A 23,114-nucleotide genomic window follows, 5' to 3' on the forward strand; every position below is an offset into this window, starting at 1 on the left:
GGTAATTGCTTCTCCTTTCTCCAAGAACTATGACACTGACAGAGATTTATCAATCACAAACACTAATAGTGGAACATTTTACCTGTGCTGCAGCTCATGAATGGCAGCAGACTTATTAGTTTCCATAGCAACACCATCTCCACTTTCCAAGGTCAAAAATTCCTCCCATCCAATCAGTGGAAGAAAGCAAAGTGTGTCTTCCTGTGACTACCTGGATATTCTGCAAAAACAGGAAGAGATATTGGGCAATTAAAGTACAGACTCCAAATCAATACCCCAACTTTCCCCAGGTAAAATCACCTTCGACTGCACCTTTTGGAGACTCAGACACTGCAAACGCAATAGACTAGGATCATCCTGGCACAAAAATAATTCCAAAATGACTCAAAGCTGGAATGAAAATCACAGGTAATGTTGGGGTTCCTCCCATCCCCTCCATGTGGCACAGAGATCTCTTGGATGGGAGGGAGTTTCTCCAAGTAGGAAAGAAAAATCTGCCTGTGGTCCCTCTGCCAGGCAGTGCCGGGATGGAAGAAAAGGTGCTGGGAAAAATGAGCTTTTTTCAACTCCTAAATGTTCATCAAATGTTAAGATATTTCTTGTTCCATCAAAGGGAGCCCCTCTCCATGGAGCCAGGCTGGCAAAGCTGGGGGTGCTCACCTGGAGAGGAGAAGCTCCAGGGACAGCTCAGAGCCCTTCCAGGGCCTGAAGGGGCTCCAGGAGAGCTGCAGAGGGACTGGGGACAAGGGATGGAGGGACAGGACACAGGGAATGGCTCCCACTGCCAGAGGGCAGGGCTGGATGGGAGATTGGGAAGGAATTCCTGGCTGGGATGGAATTCCCAGAGGGGCTGTGGTGCCCCTGGATCCCTGGCATGTCCAAGGCCAGGCTGGACACTGGGGCTGGGAGCACCTGGGACAGTGGGAGGTGTCCCTGCCATGGCAGGGGTGGCACTGGGTGGGATTTAGGATCCCTCCCAACCCAAACCAGTCTGGGATTCCAAGATTCCATGGTGGTGTGGTTCTGATCCCAGCCAGGATCCTTTGGTGAATGTGCTGTATCCTGATGAAAAACCATTGATCTCCCACGGGAGGAGGAGGGATCACAGTGTCACACACAGCCCATGTAAAGAGGAAAAAAACACCTTTTCTGTGTGAAGTTTGATCCTTCAGAAATCAGCCATCCCCGGTAAGGATTTACATAACAATTATCTCTAATTTCCTTTGACATTTCAGTCAACAGATGATGAATTAAGCCAGGAAAAAGTATCTGTTTGGCCTATACTCCCAAAGGGCAAACGAGTGATTTACTGTGGGGGATCAGTTCATAAAGCAGCTGAAAGCAGAAATCACTTAATAAAATGAGTTTACAAAATTGTAAAATCATTCCAAACCTTTTAAGTGCTGAAAATTTTCCACTGAGAAATTACAATTATGAGGCACACTTATGGATCCATACTCTCTTCTCACTTGTCTCATTTTTCACAGCAGTGTGAAAAGACCTTATCCAGGGCTGCCCTGGAACTTATTGCTCATAGGAGTGAGAGGGATTTTTTTTAGAAAATGAAGAAATCCAGATCTTCTGGAAGCCATCCCACTTCTCTAAGGGACTTAATTTTGTTAATATTTTCTATAAACTTTACCTAAAAAATGCAGGTGGTCTCAAGGGAGACACTTAAAATCCCGAGGAACGATCAGAACTTGACAAGCTTCTAAATTTCAGAAAAAAAAGGATGGAAAAATCCCAGAGTTTCTTTAGCCTTTCATGATGTCCTACTTCACACGCAGCTGTGATCTACTGAAGAGCATTTGCAAAATTTATAAGTGTTTGAAAGGAAAAGGATTAAAAAGTATTAAATTACAATTCTGTCGAAGTGGAAACAGAGAAGGATGAGCTGGGTTGTACCTTTGTGTATCAACCCTGCCCAAAGTGGCAGCAACTGCACCTAAACACCCTCAATCAATATTTTCTTTCTTCTTAAATACTTTTGGGTGCTTTTTTAGAACACTTGCCTTCAGCCCAGGTTCCACTCCAGCCCCTCCTTTAAACCACCTGGCGATACTGAAGGTAGGCATTGATTATTTCTGCTTCAGTGGAAAGCCTGGTGCTTTTCCTTATTGAATCACATCATATTTATTTCACACCCTTTCTCCTGCTTGTCAATATTTGTCTTGAAGCTCGTGTACATATCTGTGATATCTGAGACAAAAAAAAAAAACCAAAACCCTCTTTAAATTTGTTTTCCCTTGTCCTTCCTGAACAGAATGTATCCCTTCAGATCAAAAAATGTAAGTTAGGATTTTAATTAATTACTTAGATGTCATCTAAATCCTCCAGTATTAATTTTCTGACTTCACCTGTCCCAGTTTTAGATTTTTTTCCCCTGGAGGAGGGAGATTCCCCAAGCAGCAGCACCACAGGGTGAGGAGGCTCAAATTGCCCATTTGCTGACAAATCATCCTGGTGGGTGCCAAGTTGGCTGCTAGCAGATAACAACCAGCGTTTGTCTGCAATTTATCCCCTTTTGCTGCAGTTATTGCCACGAATTTTGCACATTCCCACGTGTTTTCCTTGGCATTTCCATCTGGATTCCCCTCCTGCGCTGGGTATTTTTTGGTGGTTGTTTCCTTGGACAGGGAGCACCTCCCAGTGCTGGTCCCACCCAACTCCTTTTCCTGAAGATCTCTCAAATATGTTCAGTTTCTGGTCCTTCTGCATTGCGTGTGTGAGTTATTTAGTGCAGAAATCCCTTCTCAAGGTGCAGGAGTTGCCAAAGAAAATTGGGAATGGACTTAGACCATTCAGAGTTACTCACATACTTCCTGATATTCCAAACAAAAAATAACCAATGAAAGCCAAATAACTGGCCAGACTTACTCACATGCTTCCTGATATTCCAAACAAAAAATATTCCAAACAAAAAAAATAACCAGTGAAAGCCAAATAACTGGCCAGACCCTGCCTTTTCCAAGAGGACAGATCCTTTTTTTTTTTTTTTTTGCAAGGAAATAGCCTTTTGAAACCCTCCCTGCTTTCTATTCTCCTCTTGTTGGGTTCTGGATGAGTCTTTTGGAGCCCTGAAACAAGAGCCTGCAGCTGCCAATATCCAGAATATACAACCCAAACTCTTTGTTATTGATCAGTCCTCAGAACTGTAATTCTTCTGCTCCTAGGACTGCAAATTATGGGGAATTACTGTAAATACACACACACACACACACACACACACATACATTTCCTTTAAGTTACCCAACTGTTTTATTCCCTTCCCTTTGACATACACAAGGACTGAACTGGCGAGCAGGCACTTAATATTTTTTACAACATCTTTCCAACAGCTGCTTCCATGGGATTATTTACTGTCAAGCTAAATCAAGAATAAATGAAAAAACTGAAATATTTATAGCATAAGAAAAATCTGGTTCAGACCAGAAATCCCAGACTGGCGTTAAATCAAGAAATGTAACAAGATAAATTCTGCCATCATACCCTTTGTTTTCTGGATGTGCTGCTATCACTTATTCTAATTGTTATGCCATGGTTTGAGCAGGGAGATGGATGGAAAACAAAATATGTTAAATATGATCGTGGGGGAAACATTACATTTCCCCCTTAAAATCCTGATTGTGTGTCCATTTGTCAGCAGGGTGTAATTTATACAAATATGTTTGCTACAGAAGGAGGCAACATCATTTTTTGTTGTTTTCCCATTAGAGGAAACAAGTCCATGGGAAAGAACTCAGTCCTCAGATACTTCATACCTGTCATTTTCACTTCTGATCTGTGGGGGAAGGAGAGACATCTGCTCCCGGGACGTCCAAATGTGAGGGACACACAGGGATATACAGGAGGGGAATAAATGGAAAAAGGTGGATAAAATTCCCAGGTCAGCAATGGATGAGTCCTGCTCCTCCTTGCAGACACTCTGGGTAACATTGGAAAGAAAGTACACAAAACTATTGCTGTCATCAAACATTCCCTCCTGGACATCAGGGATTTTGAAAAATTCAGTCTAAACGTGGGATTTGAGTGTTGACTTGGCCCTTAGCACACGGAGGGAAAGGCTGTCTGGTTGTGTGGCTGGAGGCTGCAGTTGTACTGCTGTTTTCCTTGGAATTTAGAAGGGAACAGGCTGTGAATTCATTTATTAATTAAAATAATCCGACATATATTTAAGACATTAACGTAAATGCCAATGTCTTGCTCTTTACTGAGCCCAACCTGGTGCTGAGGCTTGGTTTTCAAGACCCTTAAATTTCTACAACCACTTATTTTTTGAGTAACAAAACATTTACAAGACCAAATCTGTGACAAGAAACAAAGCTGCTCTTCTGGTGCCATCTGAATTTTCATGAAAATAGGCCCCATTTCCCACTTCTGCCACAATTTTCTGTTAAGTTTTCTGCAAGTAAAAGTTGGTTCAGGTGGTGATGTGACATTGAACTGGGGTAAAACCTGTCAGGCCCTGGGAATGATGAGATTTTGCTCTCAGCTAAATTCCAGCAAATTGACATTTTTACCCATGGCAAAATGTAGCTGTGTTTGCAGAAAGAGCAACTTTTTGACCTGGTGGGAAAAAAAAAGAAAAAGAAAAAAAAAGTGTAACCACAGGGATTTGGGGCCAAATTCCACAGTGGGGCTGGTGGGGGAGCTTCACTGCATGTTTAGTGGTGTAAGCACCTCTAGAATGAGATCTGTATGGCAGGAGAAAGGAATGGAAATGTGGAGAGAAAGGCTCTGATACAGAGAATGCATGCACAGCCTTTTTATTCTGCAGCCTCAGCTTTCCCTCCCACCAGCTTCCGCACATCTCTATTATCTTTTGAATTTGGCCTTCCACACTTTTGTATTCCTCGTGTGCCAGGAAATAAGTCTGTCCCAGCCAGGCTTGCATTCCTGGCACACCATTGCTCCTGATCTCTCTATTGTCTCCTGAGCACCTGATTCGGAGGCATCTAATGTGAATTTTCTCATGAATGCCAATGATATACAGCTACATTTTTCTTTTCAAACTTTTCATCCCTGAGGCGCTCTCTGCACTCAAACTATTTTCCAGATATCCATAACAGAGTGAATAGCAAACACTTGCAACTACCAGAGCAGGAGCAGAAACGACCAGTTTTCCAGGCTCCAGCAAGATTTACGTATGCTGTTGGAGTTCTTACTGCTTATTTAGAATTATTGAACCATATTTTGAGGGAGAGAAGCACCCCGTGCTAGCTAACAAAGGTTTCCGATACCGATCACTCCTGTTTTTCCTCTTTCACAAAAGGACTTGGATTTTCATTTGGTTTTCACTCCTGACTGCTATTGCTTACTTTTCCTAGGGAAACTGAAAATATTGTGGCTCATTTGCAATTCAAATTCAGCGCATAAAGCCTTCGGGGAGGGTTTAAATCTTGTGTTTTCAAAACATTTTCCTAACTCCGAGCAAACAGCTCGTTGTGTTTCAGGTGACATTGAGATCCTACATGGTGGGACACGACAGAGGCTTTTGGTGTCATGAACTCCCCATACTAGGACATTTGAGGAGAAATGGGATGGGCTTTGCTGTGTTGTCTGATGAGGCCTCACTCACTGTTCCAGATGGATCCACCAGCATTTAAAAGGCCCTGAAATGGGGAATTTGTGGATGTACATCCCTGGAAGAGCCCAAGGCCAGGCTGGATGGGGCTTGGAGCAGCCTAGGACAGTGGAAGCGATGCCTCGGGTTTGAGCTTTTCTATTTTTCACATTCTGTGCTGCTTTAGTGTGCAGGTCTGAGCTTCCTATCACGGGATGGTGAGCTCTGTGCACAGAGCAGGGAGACAAAACAATTCCTGCTCCAGCTGGGCACCAAGGACAAATGATCCAAAGCTCAGCCCAGGAGCACAAACAGCGTGGGCTGCAGAGAGACAAACAAGCAGGGTGGGAGTGCCTGGGCTAAAGCTGGAACGGGACAATGAACTGCAAGGTGCAAATGGAGCAGAGCTGAGCCAAGGGAGAGACCCCGGGAGCGCTCGTGCATTTTGGGACCATTTGGGTTCCTCTTGGGGGCAGCCCTGGCTGGGCTCTTGTGCTGCCCAAGGTGGATCCATGGAGGAGATGCTTTGAATAAATCCCTGCTTTATTCTGGGACTCTGCCCAGCCTCTGTTCTAGGACAGCACAAGGCATCAGAAGGTGTCCCTGCCCATGGCCGGGGTGGCTCTGGATGGGCTTTAAGGTCCCTTCCAACCCAACCCATTCCATGATTCTAAGCATCCTTGTAAGGATTCACACATTCTTTAACAGTCAAGTACAAGACACGGCAGGATTTAAATATCTTTAAAATTATTTTGATTTTTCCCTGTGTTTTTATTTTCACAGCAACAATTAGGGAGCCTAAAGCGGGATGCTGAAAAACTCCTCTGCCCTCAGTGCCCTGCAGAATGTGTCCAAGGGCTTCAGGATCCCACTGGAACTGCTGGAAAGGTCTCAGGGGGTGCCACTCTTTCATTCACCCATTCTTTCACAAGTATCTGCAGTGGCCAAACATTGTGTGGGCATTCCCAGCTGTAAATAAACCTGTCTCACCAGGCAAGAGCCAATGAGAGAATTTGCTGTACTTAACCCAACTACAAAGACTGAAAGGTAGAAACCCCAGTGGGCTGTGCTGTTGACAAATCAGCATTAAAATGTCTTTCAACAGCAAAGTGCTTAAGTGATAATGAATATAACAGAGAACAACCCAGTCCCAGGTGCAGCTGTCTCATCCAACCACATCTGGAGCTGTATTTTGACACCCTTTTTTAAAATTTATACACTATGCAATGCCAGTAATCAGCCTGAAAGGGCTGATTGCTCATTCTTTGGCTGAAACAGGGCTGCTCTCATTTTAATCCCTAAATATGTGGGAATAGACCTCCAGCACCTGTCTGAAATCTGTCCTGGAAGTGTTGGTGGGATGAAAACATCAGTTCAGTCCTCAGAGATTTGTGGGAACTACAGGAGAGAACATTTTCCATGTGAATTAGAGTTTAGAAGTTTTCATCATAAAGATAATTCCCAACAACAAGAAGATTCTCCCCCAGTCATTTAGTACAGTCTGCAGCAATTACTGAGCAAACATTGAGATGGAAAAAGTCTGATAAAAAGGCTTCCCAGGCCTGGCTGAAATGTAAGTGTGGATCAATTTTCAATTCAATACACTATGAAATACAGTTTTTGAAGAGATCTGAAAGTGTTAAATTTACCAAATCTGATAATATCACTTTTGAGCCAATTATCACATTTCTTTAACATGTTCACAAACACTAAAGCTGCAGATCTTGATGGCACCCAAGCACTGGGAATGAAGAGCACACATTGTTCTTCCCAGGTGAAAAGTTTAATATCTACTTCATATCTATGAGTGAAAGCTTAAGAAAACCTCCTTCCAAATATTATCAGTGTAATAATGATTGAAAAAAATTTATTCTGTTTTGACTGAAGTCAGCAGCAAAATTCCCATTTCTTCAGTAAAAAGAGGATCAAAATGAGAATATCATCAATAGACAGTGTGCAGGTTTCTTCAAAGATATGGAGGTTAATAAAGGAATTGTTGATAAACTTTTACAATGGTATTTTGAAGACTTCATCTCTTTCAAGATCTCATGCAGCAGTTGTTTCTCTCTGAGCCTGATATCCCAGCAATGCTTTCATTTGTGCCACCCTAAAGTCCCTTATTAGGTGTTTGCAGTTTAATCTTTTGCTTCTTCACATTCAATATCCCAGATCTTTTATTAAAATCAATATTAAAGGCATTGTGATATCTTTATGGGGCTCTCCTTTCAAATAAACAGTATCTTTAGTATTTATTATTTTTGCCGCTGCACTTCTTACACACTTGGTCCTCCAGCTGGTGGCCTTCACAATACCTTTAAAAAAAAAAAAAAAAAGGGCAATTTCTTTGCCCACTGGACACAGAGAACTCACCAATCCACCAAACTTTCTTCCCAAAGGGAAGGTGGAGTTGAGCAAAACATCCCTGGAATTTCGGAGTTGGAGAAATGCAACTTTGAGCCAGGAGGTTCAAGGCTTGGACAAACACCTGCAGAAGGGGACCAGGGCACCCAGCTGCCACTCCTGCCTCAGAAATTTCTGGATCAGGGTTAAGATATGCCAAAAAAAAAAAAAAAATAGAAGTGAAACTGAAGCTAATTTTAGACAAGGACCTGGAAATCTTCCAGATTATTAACAACTGGCTTTCAGCCTGTCAGGAAGTATTAATAGTACCATGAAAGGAAATTATGAACTGTAGATTTCCCCCGAGAGCTGTCAGGAAATATTTGGATTTTTTAATGGCAATATACTGCAGTGCAGCAATAAATGAAGTGGCCAGAACTAGTTCCAGGCTGACCTGGGTGGCCACAGATTTAAACCATGATTAGGTGGAATTCTAACCAATAGAAATAAGAACAAGCAGGGCTGCAATTCCAGGGTGACTTTAAGATTAGCTGAACCATCCATGACCATTATTTTTGCCCAAGATGAAGGCTGTAATCATTTTATTTGCATTTGTGCATGCAGGGGTGTCAGGAGGGAAAGTTAATTTCAAGGCTTATTGTTTAACAAGTAATGATTCAGTGTGAAATGAGGATCCTTCCCATTCCCTTCCTCCTTGGTGATGCTGTTGCTGTTTATTGCTATCACTTAGAATCTCTTGGATAATGAGGAAAAGGAAGAAAATAATCAGTTGGTTTCTGGATGAAATTGGACTTAATTCAGCATAATCTATGTATTTTAAGATAGGGGATACAGCTAAGTGGAATAATCAGTGCAGAAACAGATTGCTTTAATGTCTAGACAGGTTTGAAGATGATCTGGAGATGGGAAGAGGAATACAAATGATTTCCCTCTTCTGCTGGAGCTCCAGAGCTGGATGCTGGTGGAATGCAGAAGGAGAGGAGGAAGAGGAGGAAGTCCTTCAAACAACAGCCAAGCTGGAGTTTCTAAAGGATCCCCCGTGGAAAATCCAGAAGGTTTTGAGTGGTCCAAGAGGGATCCTCGAGCACTGGGTGGGTGAAGGGGATGCCCTGAGGGTGCTGCTCCACACCAGCCAAGCCAGGCAGCAGGAAGGACAGGGACTGGAAATTGGGAAAGTGCAGGAAATGGATTTGTAGAGCTTTGCCAATAACTCTGTATACTTTGGAGAAATAGAACCATGAAAGATGCGTTGTGGTGGGTCCCACAAGGGGTAATTTTAGATGATTGGCTTTAAGGCATTTACAGCGTGGTGTGGCTGAAGCTGATAGGCCAAGAAACACTCATAGTGTATTGTAATTAAAAATTAGTTGGCTTCTGATTGTGATGGCGTGAATTATAACATCTGTATTGTCTCACCCTTCACATGGGACTGAAAAGGGAATAAAAGTTTTTAAAACACCTCTCAGTTGCCCCACCTCTGGGTCAGAAAAAGGTTTAATCCAACAGGAAAACTTTGCCCAGAGTGAACAGAAGTTCCACTGTTCTCCATTAAAATTATTGAGTTATTAGGATGTAATAAATATCAATAGCCATGTCTGTCTTTAACAGCTTTAACATTAACCACTCTTTTGACTTTGAGAAGATGGCTGTGTTTCAAGTCAGGGAATAACTTATAGACTTACTTTTCTTGTATTTAAATTGGCAATTTGAGAAGAAAACTTGCTTATGAGCTGTGTGTTTGAGTGCATGGAGAAGAACATGTCAATGTGAGCTAAATAGAGGTGCAACTCCAGAGATTCATTTTACTACAGAGAATGTTTTGGTGCATTTAAAACAAAATTATCTATTTTTTTCCTTTTTATCCATTAAATATGTTTTTATTTTTGCTACAAGTTCCATATGAACATCAGAATTCCCTCAAAGTCACTTCAAAGTCAGTTCACATGATCAACTGTATCAAGTTGCTTGAAAATCATGATGTAATCCCAGGCCTCAAATGAATTGATTTGTGATTATTTGTTGCTTATTAATTAATTCCTTCTGCAGTTCATGCTCTTTCCTAGAACTCATGTACGAGCTGTTTTTACCAGTGGGTGAAAGGAAGAGATAGAGAGAAACATTAATCCATTTTATGACTTTAATTACTATTAGAGGCCTGCTTTGCACATGGCAGATGATTTGTTAGAAATTGATTTTATTCCTGGATAATTGCCCTGCACTCCAAACAAGTCACACATGCAGGGATTGATGCATTTGCATCTGCTGGATATGCAGCAGACAATTCCTACAAACCCAGAGCAGGTTAGAAAAGCAAAATGTTAGCTGGAATAGTAATCAGGATTTAGGAAAGTTTTCCCTTCCTGGGTACACTAAAGAACTTGAGCTTGCTATTCTGGAGGTGCTCTGGGTTTTTAACAGGTAAACAGGGCTGGCTGCTCCAGGGTGAGAGTAGGAAAACCTTGACCTTCATGGAAAAATGCAAATTTGCACCAGCTGGGAACCAGGACCAAATCTATTTGGAAGAAGAACTCTTTAAATTTATCTGTTTTATGATAAGAATAATAATTTTACTTAGCGTCTCCTAATACACAGAGAGGTATATTTAGGATGCACTTATTTATGTATGCAGTTATTCAAAATAAATCAATTCTAAAATTCAAAAACGTGAAGGGCTGTGAAAGGCCAAGATTGGATATAAATATTTAGCAAGAGATTTCTCCTGGCAGTGCCTTTTTTTTTTTTTTTCTTTCCAGAGGCAGGATTTCCTTTTCATTTCTGCTTTGTTTCCTCATCCATTAAACTGGACACTGCAATCTAACAGGATTTTCACCTGTTGCCTTTTAACATCAGCTCTCCAAGGAGCCTCTTTTATCCCCTTCTAGTCCGTGCTTTCATTTCCACTCTCTCTATGCACCAAAATGTGTTGTTGGAATCACAGAGAATAATTGAGAGGAGACAATGCCAAATGATCTGTTCTAACACAGAAAAGAAAAAGTGAATTAAGCACTGCTGTCTCACCCCAGGCCGCTCTGAGGAGCACTTGGCAAAGTCCTGATGCAAATGACTTTGCTGATTAGGTGCCCAAATTGCAACGGGGTGCTGGGGAATTATTCCCATTATTCCCTCATCACCACGGTCCTGAGCACCCAGGAAAAGTGCAGGGAAAACTCACAATTAACCAGAGAAATCTCCAGAGGGAAAAATCCTGAGGGTTTGAATGATGTTATTGTGCCAATTAAAGGGAGCTGGTGAAAATTTCATGTTTAGCTGGTTCTCCCTCCCTTTCCCCTCTCAGCTCTGTATTTTCCATTCCACTTTTCTGTCCTATTTCTGTGTACTTCCCAAGCAGCTCCTGCACCCTGAATCCATTTTGTGCCATTGTGGTGGCACAAGAAGTGAAATTTCTCTGATTTCATTCCTGCATCAAACTGTTTGTTGTAAACTCTTACAGTTGTTGGTTCAGCAGAACTGAAGAATATCAAAATCTGTCATTTCACAGCAAAGGGGATCTTTCCTCATTCTCTTATCATTCCTTCATCCCTTACCAAAAGCAACTTTTGCCTTTTGGAGTCTCTACTAAAGCACATGATTTCACCAAACCTCTTACAAAGGTTGTCCTTTGTTTTAAGTCAAAACCACCACATTTAGAGCTTGGGAAAAAAAAAAAAAATCTGTCCCAAGAAATCCATGAGTGCATTGTCAAGGAGTGACACTTTCATTTTCCACATCAACAAAAACAAAACAATTCAACATCCCAAATTCCCCTTCCTTTTTCAAGGTGCCCAAGATAAACTGCCTTCAAAACTGGAGGCTGGGGATGTAACACTGCTAATGTTCCAGAGAAAGATAAGGATTCATTCAAGGAAAACATTGTATTTAAGGGGTCTTTGGAATTTAAGCTCCCTGCTTCAGGGTCTGTCTGATGCCAGCTTTGTGGAATGGCTGCTCCACAGCAGAAACTGCTAATTAACATATTTCCAGGTGCATTCTTTGCTGTAGGATCACTCTCATATCAGCTGCAAAAGATGGATTTAGGTGTTTGGCTGAATTTGGGCTACATATTAAAAGGAAAAAATAAATCTGATTTATAGTTTGATTGGTAAACCTGAACAGTGAAACCCCCGTGGTTGCATCTTTCCTTCCTCTCTGGTGACTCTTTCCATGGGATGAGGATCTAAAATATTTAACGATGAAGTTTCATTTCCAAGTCTTTCTTCAGGCTCTCAGGAAGCTGTGCTGGTTATGCCCCATTCCAGTGAGGTTCAGACCAGTTGCACCCCAACACTCACACCAGCTCAGAGCCACCTTTGGAGCCCTGGCCAGCCCCCACCTGCTGCTTCCCCAGGACTATCAAATCCATCCCAACAGCTGCAGAAAAAACATTGTAAAAGCCTCATTTTCAGCTCACAGCCACGCAAAGCTGCTCCATCATTGAGTTTCTACACATTTCCTTGGAGCTGCAGCGGTAAAACCCCAAAATAGAGTTTGGTCTCTAATGGGCTTTAAAGTGCTTCTGGTTTTGAGGGAGAGACTTTGAGGAGGATCCCGAAGTGAAGTGTCTGCACTTTGTCAAGCTCATCACACCTTCCCTGGAGTTCTGCTCTTAATAATGCAGATTGTTTCCTGGGATACTGCAGCTCTTCCCCAACTTCTTGTCATGCCTGTGTCTGATTGTGCTCATAAATTCCTCTAATAACTCCTGCTGGTGTCACTCTGTGTCACTCCGAGCCTTGGCTCGCTCTCTCTCGCAGCCCGGGCTCTGTTACAGGTTCAGCAAGAGTTTAGGAGATTGAGTGGAGATGATAAGAAGGAGATGGCCCTGCTTTTCAGTCTTAAAAACATCCATTTACTGCTGCTGATCTAAATAATGGACTATTTCTCTTTTTCCCTTGACACATAAAACAATGCTGTTACCTCATAATGACACAACTCCATTTATTTTCACCAGTTCTATGCTAAGAGCAGCACACAGATTGTTTCTGTTCCTCTCTTCCTGCTTCTCTCACAAAAATCTGTCATCCTTTAAGGGGAATAGCGAGTTTGGGGTCTGAAGGGATCCACTCAGTGGCATTCACATTTTCTGAAAAATCCCTTTGCCCAGGATTTTCCTCCTGGGAAGCTGAGAAGCCTCAGAGAAAAATGAAAACAAATATTATCTGATTTGCTTCTCTTGTGTTGTGCTCACGTGTGGAATGTGTTTGGAGATTGTTTACCCACAGGTGATTGTTTCACTGGATTCTGGAGTGGGTTGTTTCCACTCAATGGCCAGGTGGGGCCAAACTGTTTTGGGACTCTGGAGAGGGTCACAAGTTTCATTATTAGCTTTTTAGCCTTCTGTATCCTTTCTGTATTCTTTAGTTTAGTTTGATATAGTATTCTTTAATATAATATAGATCATAAAATAATCAATTAGCCTTCTGAGTCTAATTCACATTCATCATTCCTTCCTTCATCAGGGCACCCCACAAGTACAACACCCCTCTCTTCAGCTTTTCTTTCTTTAAGAGGCAAACCAGTCCTCATCAGAGTGCAAGTTCATCACCACGCACCTCAATTCCTTTACCCAGGCAAATCCCACAGCCACAGCTGCACTGTGTGGAGGGGGATCACCCAGGAATTAATGGAGATAATGAGCAGCATGCAAGGGCTGATCCAGCCCCGGGAAACATATCCCACCGATTTCAGCAAGATTTAGACCAGCTATCCAAAAACTTGGAGCTTCACTTAACTTATGAGACAGCCTCAAATTGGCTTTTACTCTGTGTGTATCTCCAGGTCAGTGCACTCATACTTCAAGCAGGACCTACTGAGCAAAAGCTCCTTTTATGTTTTTGTGTTTGGCTCCAAAAAATAAACCATAAAAAAGAAAGGTCGCATTTGCTCCCGAGTTTTGCTCCTTTGCTTTGAAATTACACCGGGAAAAATGATGTTGTGTACAGGCCAAAGGATATTGCAGAGAGAAAAGCTGTATTAGAGAAAGAACATCTTAGTCATAAGCACCAGGCGTTGCAGTGAATTTCCTCACTAGGGTGGGGATCATTCTTCCTGAGAGCTTTTCCAGCCCTCCTGATCCAAATCACCAAAGCCAAGCTGATCTCTATTTGAGCAGCCCCCAGGCTGCTGCTCAGACTTCCTTCCCTTCCTTCCATTACTCACATCCAGCAGGAAATTCCTGCCAGGAAATAAACAGAGTGTGCAGCTACACCTGAACATCCCTTCTATGCTCATTCCCTGTCCCAAGCTTTATGCCCTCATCATTTTCCTGGATTGCTTTTTATTATATTATCTGATATTATCAACTGTGACTTCCATGTGGCCAGCCTGGGCAGCTACAGGCTTGATGGAAATAAAAGTTGTCCCTTCAAGAAGATTCCAGGCAGTTTGTTTCTGTTTCCTTTGGTCTCATTAGGCTGCCACCACAAGATTAATGGTTTGGGTTAAGAGTAATTTAGTTTATGGCACAATAGGTATGAAAGGTTATTCCTTCTTATGCCCTCCTCACATAAAACCTCCCTTAAAAAAAGCAAAGTCTTTATGTCTCAATAAACAGAAGCCACAGAGAAATTGTGTAACAAATTACATATTGGATAACCATCTATAAAATTTTATTGGCTTATGAGGTTTGCATTGATTTGAATTTTACCCAAAGCATTACTGCTCCTCCAAAACACTGAACTAAAAGCAAAACAGAAACACCCATTATGGGGTTTTTTAACAGTGAAACACCTCTGAAGAATGTAAATTCCTGGGAACAGCCTAGAGATCCCCCTGTCCCTTCCCTGTGTGTGGCTCAGAAGAGATCAGCTCTTCCTCCCACTCTCCCAGCTGTTCCAAGCCCAGCCTGGGCTGGAAATGCAGAGTTAGGCCGGGCTTTAGAGGAAAGCAGGAGTTTAACCCAAAGCTCTGGGGGCTGACTGGTGCAGTGACACCTTCTTGCACCTTTTGCTGTCTCTGCAGCGCAGGGGTGGCACTGGATGGTCCCTACAGTCCCTCCCACTCTCTGTTCTCTGATTTTATGACCTCACAAACACTTTCTCACCTGCTTTTCGTTCCCTCAGAGTGTTGCTTTTGCCTCTGTGGATTAAAGGGAGAGGTTTTATGGTTTACTGATACTTCAGTGAACCCAGCAGGGCCCCTGGTTAGTCAGGGCTGGGCTTTTATTTTTGGGTACTGCTGCCCACCCCCTCAGCATCCTCCAACAAAGCAGTTTCCTGCTAATTCCTTTCAGGGCTTAGCTGGATTTGGAATCAATCTTGCTGAGAAAGTCAGCCAGACAAAGAGGTAAAATCGTGACAGGCTTAGTCATTTTTATTTTGCCTGAATCAGTGAGAAAGGTGCTTTTTTTCTCAGTTCCTGCACTTCAAATGTAACTTTCCTTCTGCTAATTTTTGACAGGAGTTTGATTTTGGGGCTGTCTCACCTATGTCTTCCAAATCAATCCCCTGAATCCCTAACCCAAAGTTTAATATCATCCATTATTCAACACCTTCGGTAGGACTAACTTGAAAATGAGTAATCTCTGAGTAAAGCTGTGCAATTAATGCTGAAATACCTCAAGTACGGAGTAATTCCAAATAGCACTCCCCACAGCTGTCCTCAGAGCATCCCAAAATACCTCTGAAGTCTCTTGTTATCAGGATTTCTCTGCGATTCAGTGGTAGATCCTGGCTCACCTTAGTGGGCATTTTGCATCCAAGTGAAAAAATCTTTTTCCTGCAAACTGAACTCCACACCAGCTCCTCTTCCACTGAGCTTTGCCCGCTTTGCTCTATCATTTTTATCACTCTTTCATTTGCCATATCAATTGTTCCATGGGTGCTGCTCCCTGTGGTACCCAGCACCAACCACAGCCTCACCTCACTCACGATGGAAGGGCACCCTGGAGTTTCCTTTCTCCTTGAGGTATTTTTTGGGCTGCCTTTGGACAAATCTTCCACTTTGGCAGCCTTTTCATTCTTTGCAGCTCCAACAGCCTGTGTTTTATTCGGAAACATTGCATTTACTACAACCTAAAGTGGTCATTATTGTTCAGCTGTGCTCACCACTGCTCTCCTTTCCCTCCCCTCTCTTTCCAGCTGCTTTCCCAACTTATCCAGCGTGTCCAGGCTCACTTATCCCTGCCTGCACCAGACACAGCACAGTTATGCTTCTTTCCCTGAGCTCAGTGTCCTCAGAGGAGTATTTAGGTTAAGAGCAGTTTATTCCTGGCTGGAACTGCAGCAATTGTGAGCAGGTTCATAAGCCAGGATTCTCCTTTGCTTCAGGCAGTCGAGTAAAAGCTGAGGTGATGGCTCAGATGGAGTCAGACCTGGAGAGGGGCAGCAGAGGGGGATGGAGCAGCCCTGGCTCCACGTTTGGGGCATGGCAGCAGCACAGGGGGTGGATAATCCTATTAACAAGCAGGAAAAAAATATGGGAAATGCTCAAATGGTACATTGAACAGGGAACAGGAAGACCTGAGCAGGAGTGTGCTGAGGACCCAGCTTCAGGCTTGGACTCAGCTTCTGGGAGCCCCACCTGAGTAAGGGCAATTCCACAGAATCCTGGGATCTCTGAGCTTGGAAAAGCCCTCCAGGATCATCCAGTCCAGCCTGTGCCCAATCCCCACCTTGTCCCCAGCCCAGGGCACTGAGTGCCAAATCCAGCCCTTCCTTGCACACCTCCAGGGATGGGAACTGCACCTCCTCACCTTTCCTCATCTCCAGGGATGGGGGTTCCACCTCCTGACTCTTCCTCACCTCCAGGGATGGGAACTGCACCTCCTCACCCTTCCTCACCTCCAGGGATGGGGGTTCCACCTCCTGACTCTTCCTCTCCACACCTCCAGCCTGGCACAGGTGATTTTCCTGGCAATTTTTGCACAGACTTTAGCCTGACTTTATCCTGCTCAAAATCTGCTCGGTAGTTAAACAGCAACAACAAATATTTAGAGTACATTCGCCTCTACAAGACTTCTCTCCTTTGAAAAAAGGAGTCTGTTTCTTTATATGTGAAGTTTTTCAGAGAATCAGAAAGCTTTGGATTGGAAAAGACCATAAAGATAATCTTGTCCCAACCCCCTGCCATGGGCAGGGACACCTTTAGCCCAGGCTTTTGCAAAGGAATTCATGAATAACTGTTGCTGTTTCAATGATGTAGGAAACACAGATTTTCCTCGGGAGCAGAAGGTCCCTCTGACAAGCCTTTCCCCTGTGGCTCTGCCCTCACAGACAGATGGGAATGCAGCTGCCCAGGCATTAGAGTTTCGTACCAAATATTGGTATTTATTTGGATTTTTTGGGTGGGAAAATTGAGCCAGGACTGAAAATGCAAACGTAACTGATGGATTTGTTGGAATAGAGGAGGCAGAGTGTGCTCAGGGAAGAAATCAGACCTGCACCTCCAGTGGTTGTGCAGTAACACAGGAAAGGAGAGGGTTAAATATAATATTTATGGCTTTTAGCTTTGTGTGATAGCTCCAGAAAGGGCTGGGTGACCTCTGTGGAGAGGCTGCAGCAATGTGTCACCACTAATGATATCAGTGCTGAGGGAAAGGTGGCAGTTTAAGTGACTTTAACAGGGGTAAAACCTCTAACCCGCTGTGCAGCCCAAGCGCTCCCTCTAAACCAGCAGACAAAACAATTGCTGGGAGAGAAATTCCCTCTCTGGGGCCTGCAGAGCTTTCCTGCTATTACCAACCAAAGGAAAACAAACCCATCAGTGGGGAAATGAGGAAAATTAGCAGAATGGATCAGTGTGAGCAGAGGCTGGATGTGCGGTGCCAGGGACAAGTGACAGTAAAACAGCTCCCAGCTGTCACCAGCCAGGGTTATCCCCCTCTAAAGCACCGGGAGCAGCTGGAATACTGGCTGCTAGCTGATAGATCAGAGGAGGGAAACTGAGGCACGAGGGAGAATCGGCAGCTCTGCTGGAGGTCACGGTGTGGGTGCCCAGTGTGGCTCTGGGGAGAATTTCGGGTTTGTTTCTCTTTCCTTGGCTCAAGGACAAACTCCTTGGAAGCAGCAACACCCAGGGAAAGGCAGGGATTCACAGATCCACTGCACAGCAGCCCAAATTCTGTCCTGACCGAGGGTTTTCAGCTGAGGGTGGGACACTGGGTAGTCCATGTGACACAGCTCTCTCATTTAGCTGATAAAAATCTCCACCTTATCTGGCTTCCTTTCCAAATGGAGGGAGTACAATTTCCAGGGAGGTTTGCTCTGGTCCCGCTGCTTTTGTAATTTCATGGTAGGATTATCAGAAACTGCTGGGAGAGATGGAGTTGCAGGAACTTCTGTGCTTTTAATCCCCATTTCTCTCACCAAAGGCACCACTCGTGTTCTGCACACCCCAGACTCGCTGAGGGAACAAAAATGGATTTGAATGGCTGAGGTGCACCAGGGCTTCAGGAACAGTGCCAAACATTCTGTGATCCAGGCAAGCTCATTCCTGATGTCCTGACCCTATAAGGGACCAGGCAGTGGAAAAAGGGTGTTTGAAGCAGAAATAATCACTAAATGTCTGAAAATGCATTCGTTTCAGTGAGAAACTTGGTGCAGAACTCCATCCCAGCCAGGTTCTACATTCCCACTGTGAATCCCAGGGATGGGAATTAGAATCAGGTGCTGCTTAAAGGTACCCACTTGATATTTACATTCCTTTCTGCAGCAGAGGATCCTTGTTTTCCAGCCAGTCTTCCCCCATTTAATAAGAGATAAGTTTAATAAGAGAATTTTAATAAAAGATTCCTTGCAGGCATCACCACAAAGAGGGATTTGGGATCCTCATGCTTTGGTTGCAGCCATGGGAGAGCTGAATTCATTACTAAATATAAAGCATTTATAATTTTTGTCTGAAGAATCTCATTAAAAAAAATGTATCTTATTGGTGATCACATCAGGGTGTCCTGAAGAGAAGGAAGGATTTATTGTAGGGAAAGTAGGCAGAATACTTTTATTTGTTTGAGCTGCCTCAGGTGGGAGCTGGATCAGAACCCTGGGGAGGGTTTTTGTGTACCTGGGTCACTCATGTTTGGATATAGCCAATAAAACCAGCTCCTGGGAAACCAATTCCACTCCTTTCCATGTTATTATTGTGCAAAGAGCAAGGACAGAACACAGCTTCTCTCATCATTCTGATGTTTTCCATCTCTTTTAACAAGAGCATTACAGCAGATGCTGTCAGGAATTTTAATAAAACAAACTGCCTTTCTGACTCACTTGGTCCTTTCCTTCTGGTCTTCATAGGCTAAAAATACATCTGAGGGTCTGAGGGAAATTCTTCTTCTTCTCCCCAGCTCCTTCCTCCCATCCCTCTCTCAGTGCTCCCCTCAGCACTGCATGCTCTGGAGTTTGGACGGTGCAGGAAACCCAGAACACAAAGACCCCCAAAATGAATGAAGAGATGAGATCAAATAATGAGATGTCTTGGGTTGGGAGGGACCTCAAACCTCATCTTATCCCCATGGGCAGGGACACCTCCCACTGTCCCAGGCTGTCCCAGCCCCAGTGTCCAGCCTGGCCTTGGACATGCCAGGGATCCAGGGGCAGCCACAGCTGCTCTGGGAATTCCATCCCAGCCCCTTCCCACCCTCCCAGGGAACAATTCCCAATTCCCAATCTCCCATCCATGGCTGCCCTCTGGCACTGGGAGCCATTCCCTGTGTCCTGTCCCTCCATCCTTTGTCCCCAGTCCCTCTCCAGCTCTCCTGGAGCCCCTTCAGGCACCTTTATGACAGACCAATCATTTTCTCCAAAATTTTGGGAAGAAGCCCCTGTGTCCTCAAGAATAAAAGCAGCAGGAAGAGCTGACCAGCCCCAGCTGGGGCTTCTGCACCAGGAGCCCCTTGGAGGAGAGGAGACAGAGCTGAGAGCAGAAAGGTATGGAAAAATTCCAGCTTTTCCTCACTGCTTCTCCTCCAGCCTCTGAAACTGAGGCGTTCAAGTCCCCAGGAGGGATTTTTGTGCAGAAATATCCTGCTGGCTCGCTGCTCTGTGCTGACTTGGTGTGTTTAGCACTTTCCTAGCTCCAGGTAGGGTTTCCATAGCTCTGATGCTCTGTTCACACTTGTGTGTGGGTTTTTTACTCCAAAAAACTGTTAAGTACAGTGCCCAGATCTGTTTTGATTGGGGTTGTACTTGTTTACTGTGATTAGGCACTTGAAGATGCTTTGTTCTCTTTTTAAGGTGTTTATTTTTTCATTGCATATTCTGCACTTGTGGAAAGCCTTTGTGTAAACAAGAGACTTGTGGAGCCTGATCGTTTTTGGATGCAAACAGGGTCACCCAATCCCCTAAATTCTGCTGTGGCTGGGGTTTTTTGTGTGACCCAGGGATGGTTTTTGCCAGGCAGGGAGTTGTAGCTGTAAAACTGTGCCTGAATTTCTTTGTGTCTCCACTTCTCCTGGAGACAGACGAAGCTACAAACATGCCCAAGCCCAGAGTTATGGCCAGCTCTGAATTCAGCCCTTGGGAGGAAGGAATAAATGACTTTTTGGGCCAGACTTGCTGGTTTTCCTCCTCTGCAAGGGCCTCCCCTGCTCCAGAGACAGGGTGAGAGGCTGGGGACAAGCGGGGCACCATTAAGATGGGTTTTGTGTCTCTTTGTCCCTGGGGAAGGTGAGCAGAGGCCAAGCTGTGCCAATCTTCTGCAATAAACACAGTTTCTAACAGAGGGAATACTGTAACATGCAGTTTTGGGGAGGAAAATACAAATTTGATGTTGTTTAGTAGAGCTGATCTATTCCCACATACTCACAACATATCTTCTAATGAAAATTCTCAGTTCAAACACAAATAGTGCTTTGAGCCACCCAACTTTGTGTTTTAAGGCCCCTTAGGCACACTGGCGCCTTGTTCTGTGAGGGAAATACTTGCTCCAATGGCAAGAAATTAATTTTAGGGTAGCTTATTATGCACCACAAACCTTTTTAATAGTGCTCATAAAGCTGGAAGCAAAGGAAAAGAGACATGGCTCCTGCTTGATTTAAAGCACTTAGGTTGTTATGGATTATTTATAATTTTATCCTCAGCATGGAAGGTAAAACTTGTAATCCATGGCCAGCAGTACCTCACCAGCGTCTGAAACCCACAGCTGCAAACATTGGGGGGTTTTATTTTTCTTTTTTTACACGATAAAATGTGATCTATGGCTGTTGCTGACTTCATAGAGGTACTGATTTGGGACTTTTTAGAGCCATAAAACCTACGAAGCAGAGACTTGTGGAATGTGCAACACTGACACAGTGCCTCTGGAGCACCACAGGCAAAGCTGGCTGATGGAGATGGGTTATTTGTGGGGATGTGGTGCCTGGAATTACAAACACTGCAGGGTTTAGTGGCACTGAAAAATTCTCTGAACTTTCAGGACTTTGTGTGGAAGTCACAAGTCTCCTCTCTTCGGGGGAGAAAAATAAAAGGGGGGGTGGAAATGCTACTTCAAGGAGTAAATATTTGGATTTTAACTCACAAGATTTATCTGCAAAGGGTTGCAGTGCTGATAAAAGGACAAGTAACTGTTATTTGCAGAGTTGTTTGCATCTTGCTTGATCATTCAGCTCCATAAGTGCTGCAGGAAATTGTCAGCTCGGAGCATCCTGCTCCTGCAAAAGCTGCTGGAGGAGCCCCTTTCCACATGCACCAGCTGTCTGAAGGCAAGGATTCACCCCAAAAGCACCATGGGAATATCTGATTTAACAGAAAGTTCTAGTCAGACACTTGCTTCTGGAAGCACAGACTTCCCAAACTTTTGATAAAGCATCATATCCTTTAAAGCTGTGTCATGCAGCGTAATTAGATAACAATATCCAAACACTCCTGCAGGGCTTTGGGTGCAGACCCAAAGTTCAGTACAGGCTGTGAACCTGCTTTATATTTTCCTCTGACGATTCAAATGAGCAACAGGGAAAAACTTTCCTTTTAGGACTTACCTACCTTTTCCTGCAGATTTATGTTTATTGCTTTTCCACCTTCAGCTGGCAGAAATGAGGTTAGGCTCTCATTACCCACTTCAGCTTTTCATATGCTGCAGAAAGTCATCTGGAAGTGCCAGAATTAGCACTGTCATGCTCTGTGTTGCCCGTTTCACTGCAGCAGGGAGCTGTGATAGCCTCAGTGATGTACCTGTGGTGCCTGTGGCCAGCACAGTCTGGGCTCTGCTCGCCTCAGCCCTCACACGCATACAAATTCATCCCACACCTCCTTTTCTGCCCACAACGCACACGTTCGGAGCATCAGCCATTTCCAGGCACGCAGAAGAAATAAAGCAGCGAGTTTTTCCCCCTTCTCTCCCCCTTATGCAAATGAAAAGGAGCGAGGAAGGATAAAAACCCAGCCCAGCAAGCGCGGCTCCCCGGCACCATCCACGCCGCGGCAGCCAGCACGGTTCTGTACTTACAGCTCCGAGCAGGGAGGTGTCTCAGGGTCTCCACAATTTTCTGCAGGACTGTTTGGAGCTCTCAGCAAGGCAGGGTGTTCAGCGAGGCAGAACGGAGCCGTGTGGAAGGTCTGTGCAGCTGGGAGATAATGGAACTGTTTTCCCAGCTGGGACCACGAGCCTTTTATCCGCCGAGCGTTGCGTGGCTCTTCCCCGGTACTGAGCGTGAAATGCGCTGCCTTCCCCGTGCTGCTCCAGCCAGCACCCACACAATTAGTGCCTCAATCAGATAAACAGCTCCTACAGTTTGTGCATATCCCTGTCTGGAAATTGGGGATGTATAAAAATCAGCTCTGCCTGGCTCATCCTTCAGGAAAGCTGAGCGAGCGAAAGCGCAGCTGTCAGAGCGGAGCATGAAAGATTAAATGTGCTCTTGCTGTTCCTCTCGTACAAATATGAGCTCCTGTCAGGTAATCACAAACCTCTCTCCTCAAAAACTGGGTCACTGCACGGGCTCAGGTTTGGAACAGGAGTGGGAATAGTTTTGTTTGGTCCTGGTCCCCACAACCGCGTCCTGAGCTCTGTCAGGTCCAGCTCGTGGGGTGGGAGCTGCCCCTTGAATCCCATCCCAGCCCCGAGTGACCTCTTCAAACACTCAACTGCCCCGTCCTATGTTACATATTAAACAAATTTATATTTAAAAAGGGAGGGGAGACTTGCTTGTCTAAAGCAGCGCTGACATAAATTCTGATTGAACTTCAAACCTTCTTGGATTTCCATTTTCCCTCTTGGGGCTGCTTCAGCAGAGGAAAGGCAGAGCCAGGCTCGGGAGAGTCCT

At 44.3% G+C, this 23,114-nt stretch overlaps 1 protein-coding gene across 5 annotated transcripts in view; it reads right to left on the reverse strand.

Annotated features, from left to right (window-relative positions):
• LOC119706080 (contactin-6-like) overlaps positions 1 to 22,803 on the reverse strand; it is a 125,833-nt gene extending 103,030 nt beyond the window's left edge. For 2 of the 5 annotated variants that reach the window (XM_038149252.1, XM_038149249.1), the window contains exons 1-2: positions 22,298 to 22,800; positions 83 to 220 (exon numbers count right to left, since the gene is read on the reverse strand). In XM_038149252.1, the coding sequence (XP_038005180.1) occupies positions 83 to 137 (55 nt within the window). In that variant the 5' untranslated portion in view covers positions 138 to 220; positions 22,298 to 22,800. Of the gene's footprint in view, positions 1 to 82; positions 221 to 21,834; positions 22,210 to 22,297 lie in introns of those variants that run through there. The other 3 variants (XM_038149251.1, XM_038149253.1, XM_038149250.1) reach the window with 3 other exon arrangements.
• Between the last annotated feature and the right edge of the window lie 311 nt (positions 22,804 to 23,114).

The sequence above is a fragment of the Motacilla alba genome, chromosome 12 (assembly GCF_015832195.1).
Source record: "Motacilla alba alba isolate MOTALB_02 chromosome 12, Motacilla_alba_V1.0_pri, whole genome shotgun sequence".
NCBI lineage: Eukaryota > Metazoa > Chordata > Aves > Passeriformes > Motacillidae > Motacilla > Motacilla alba.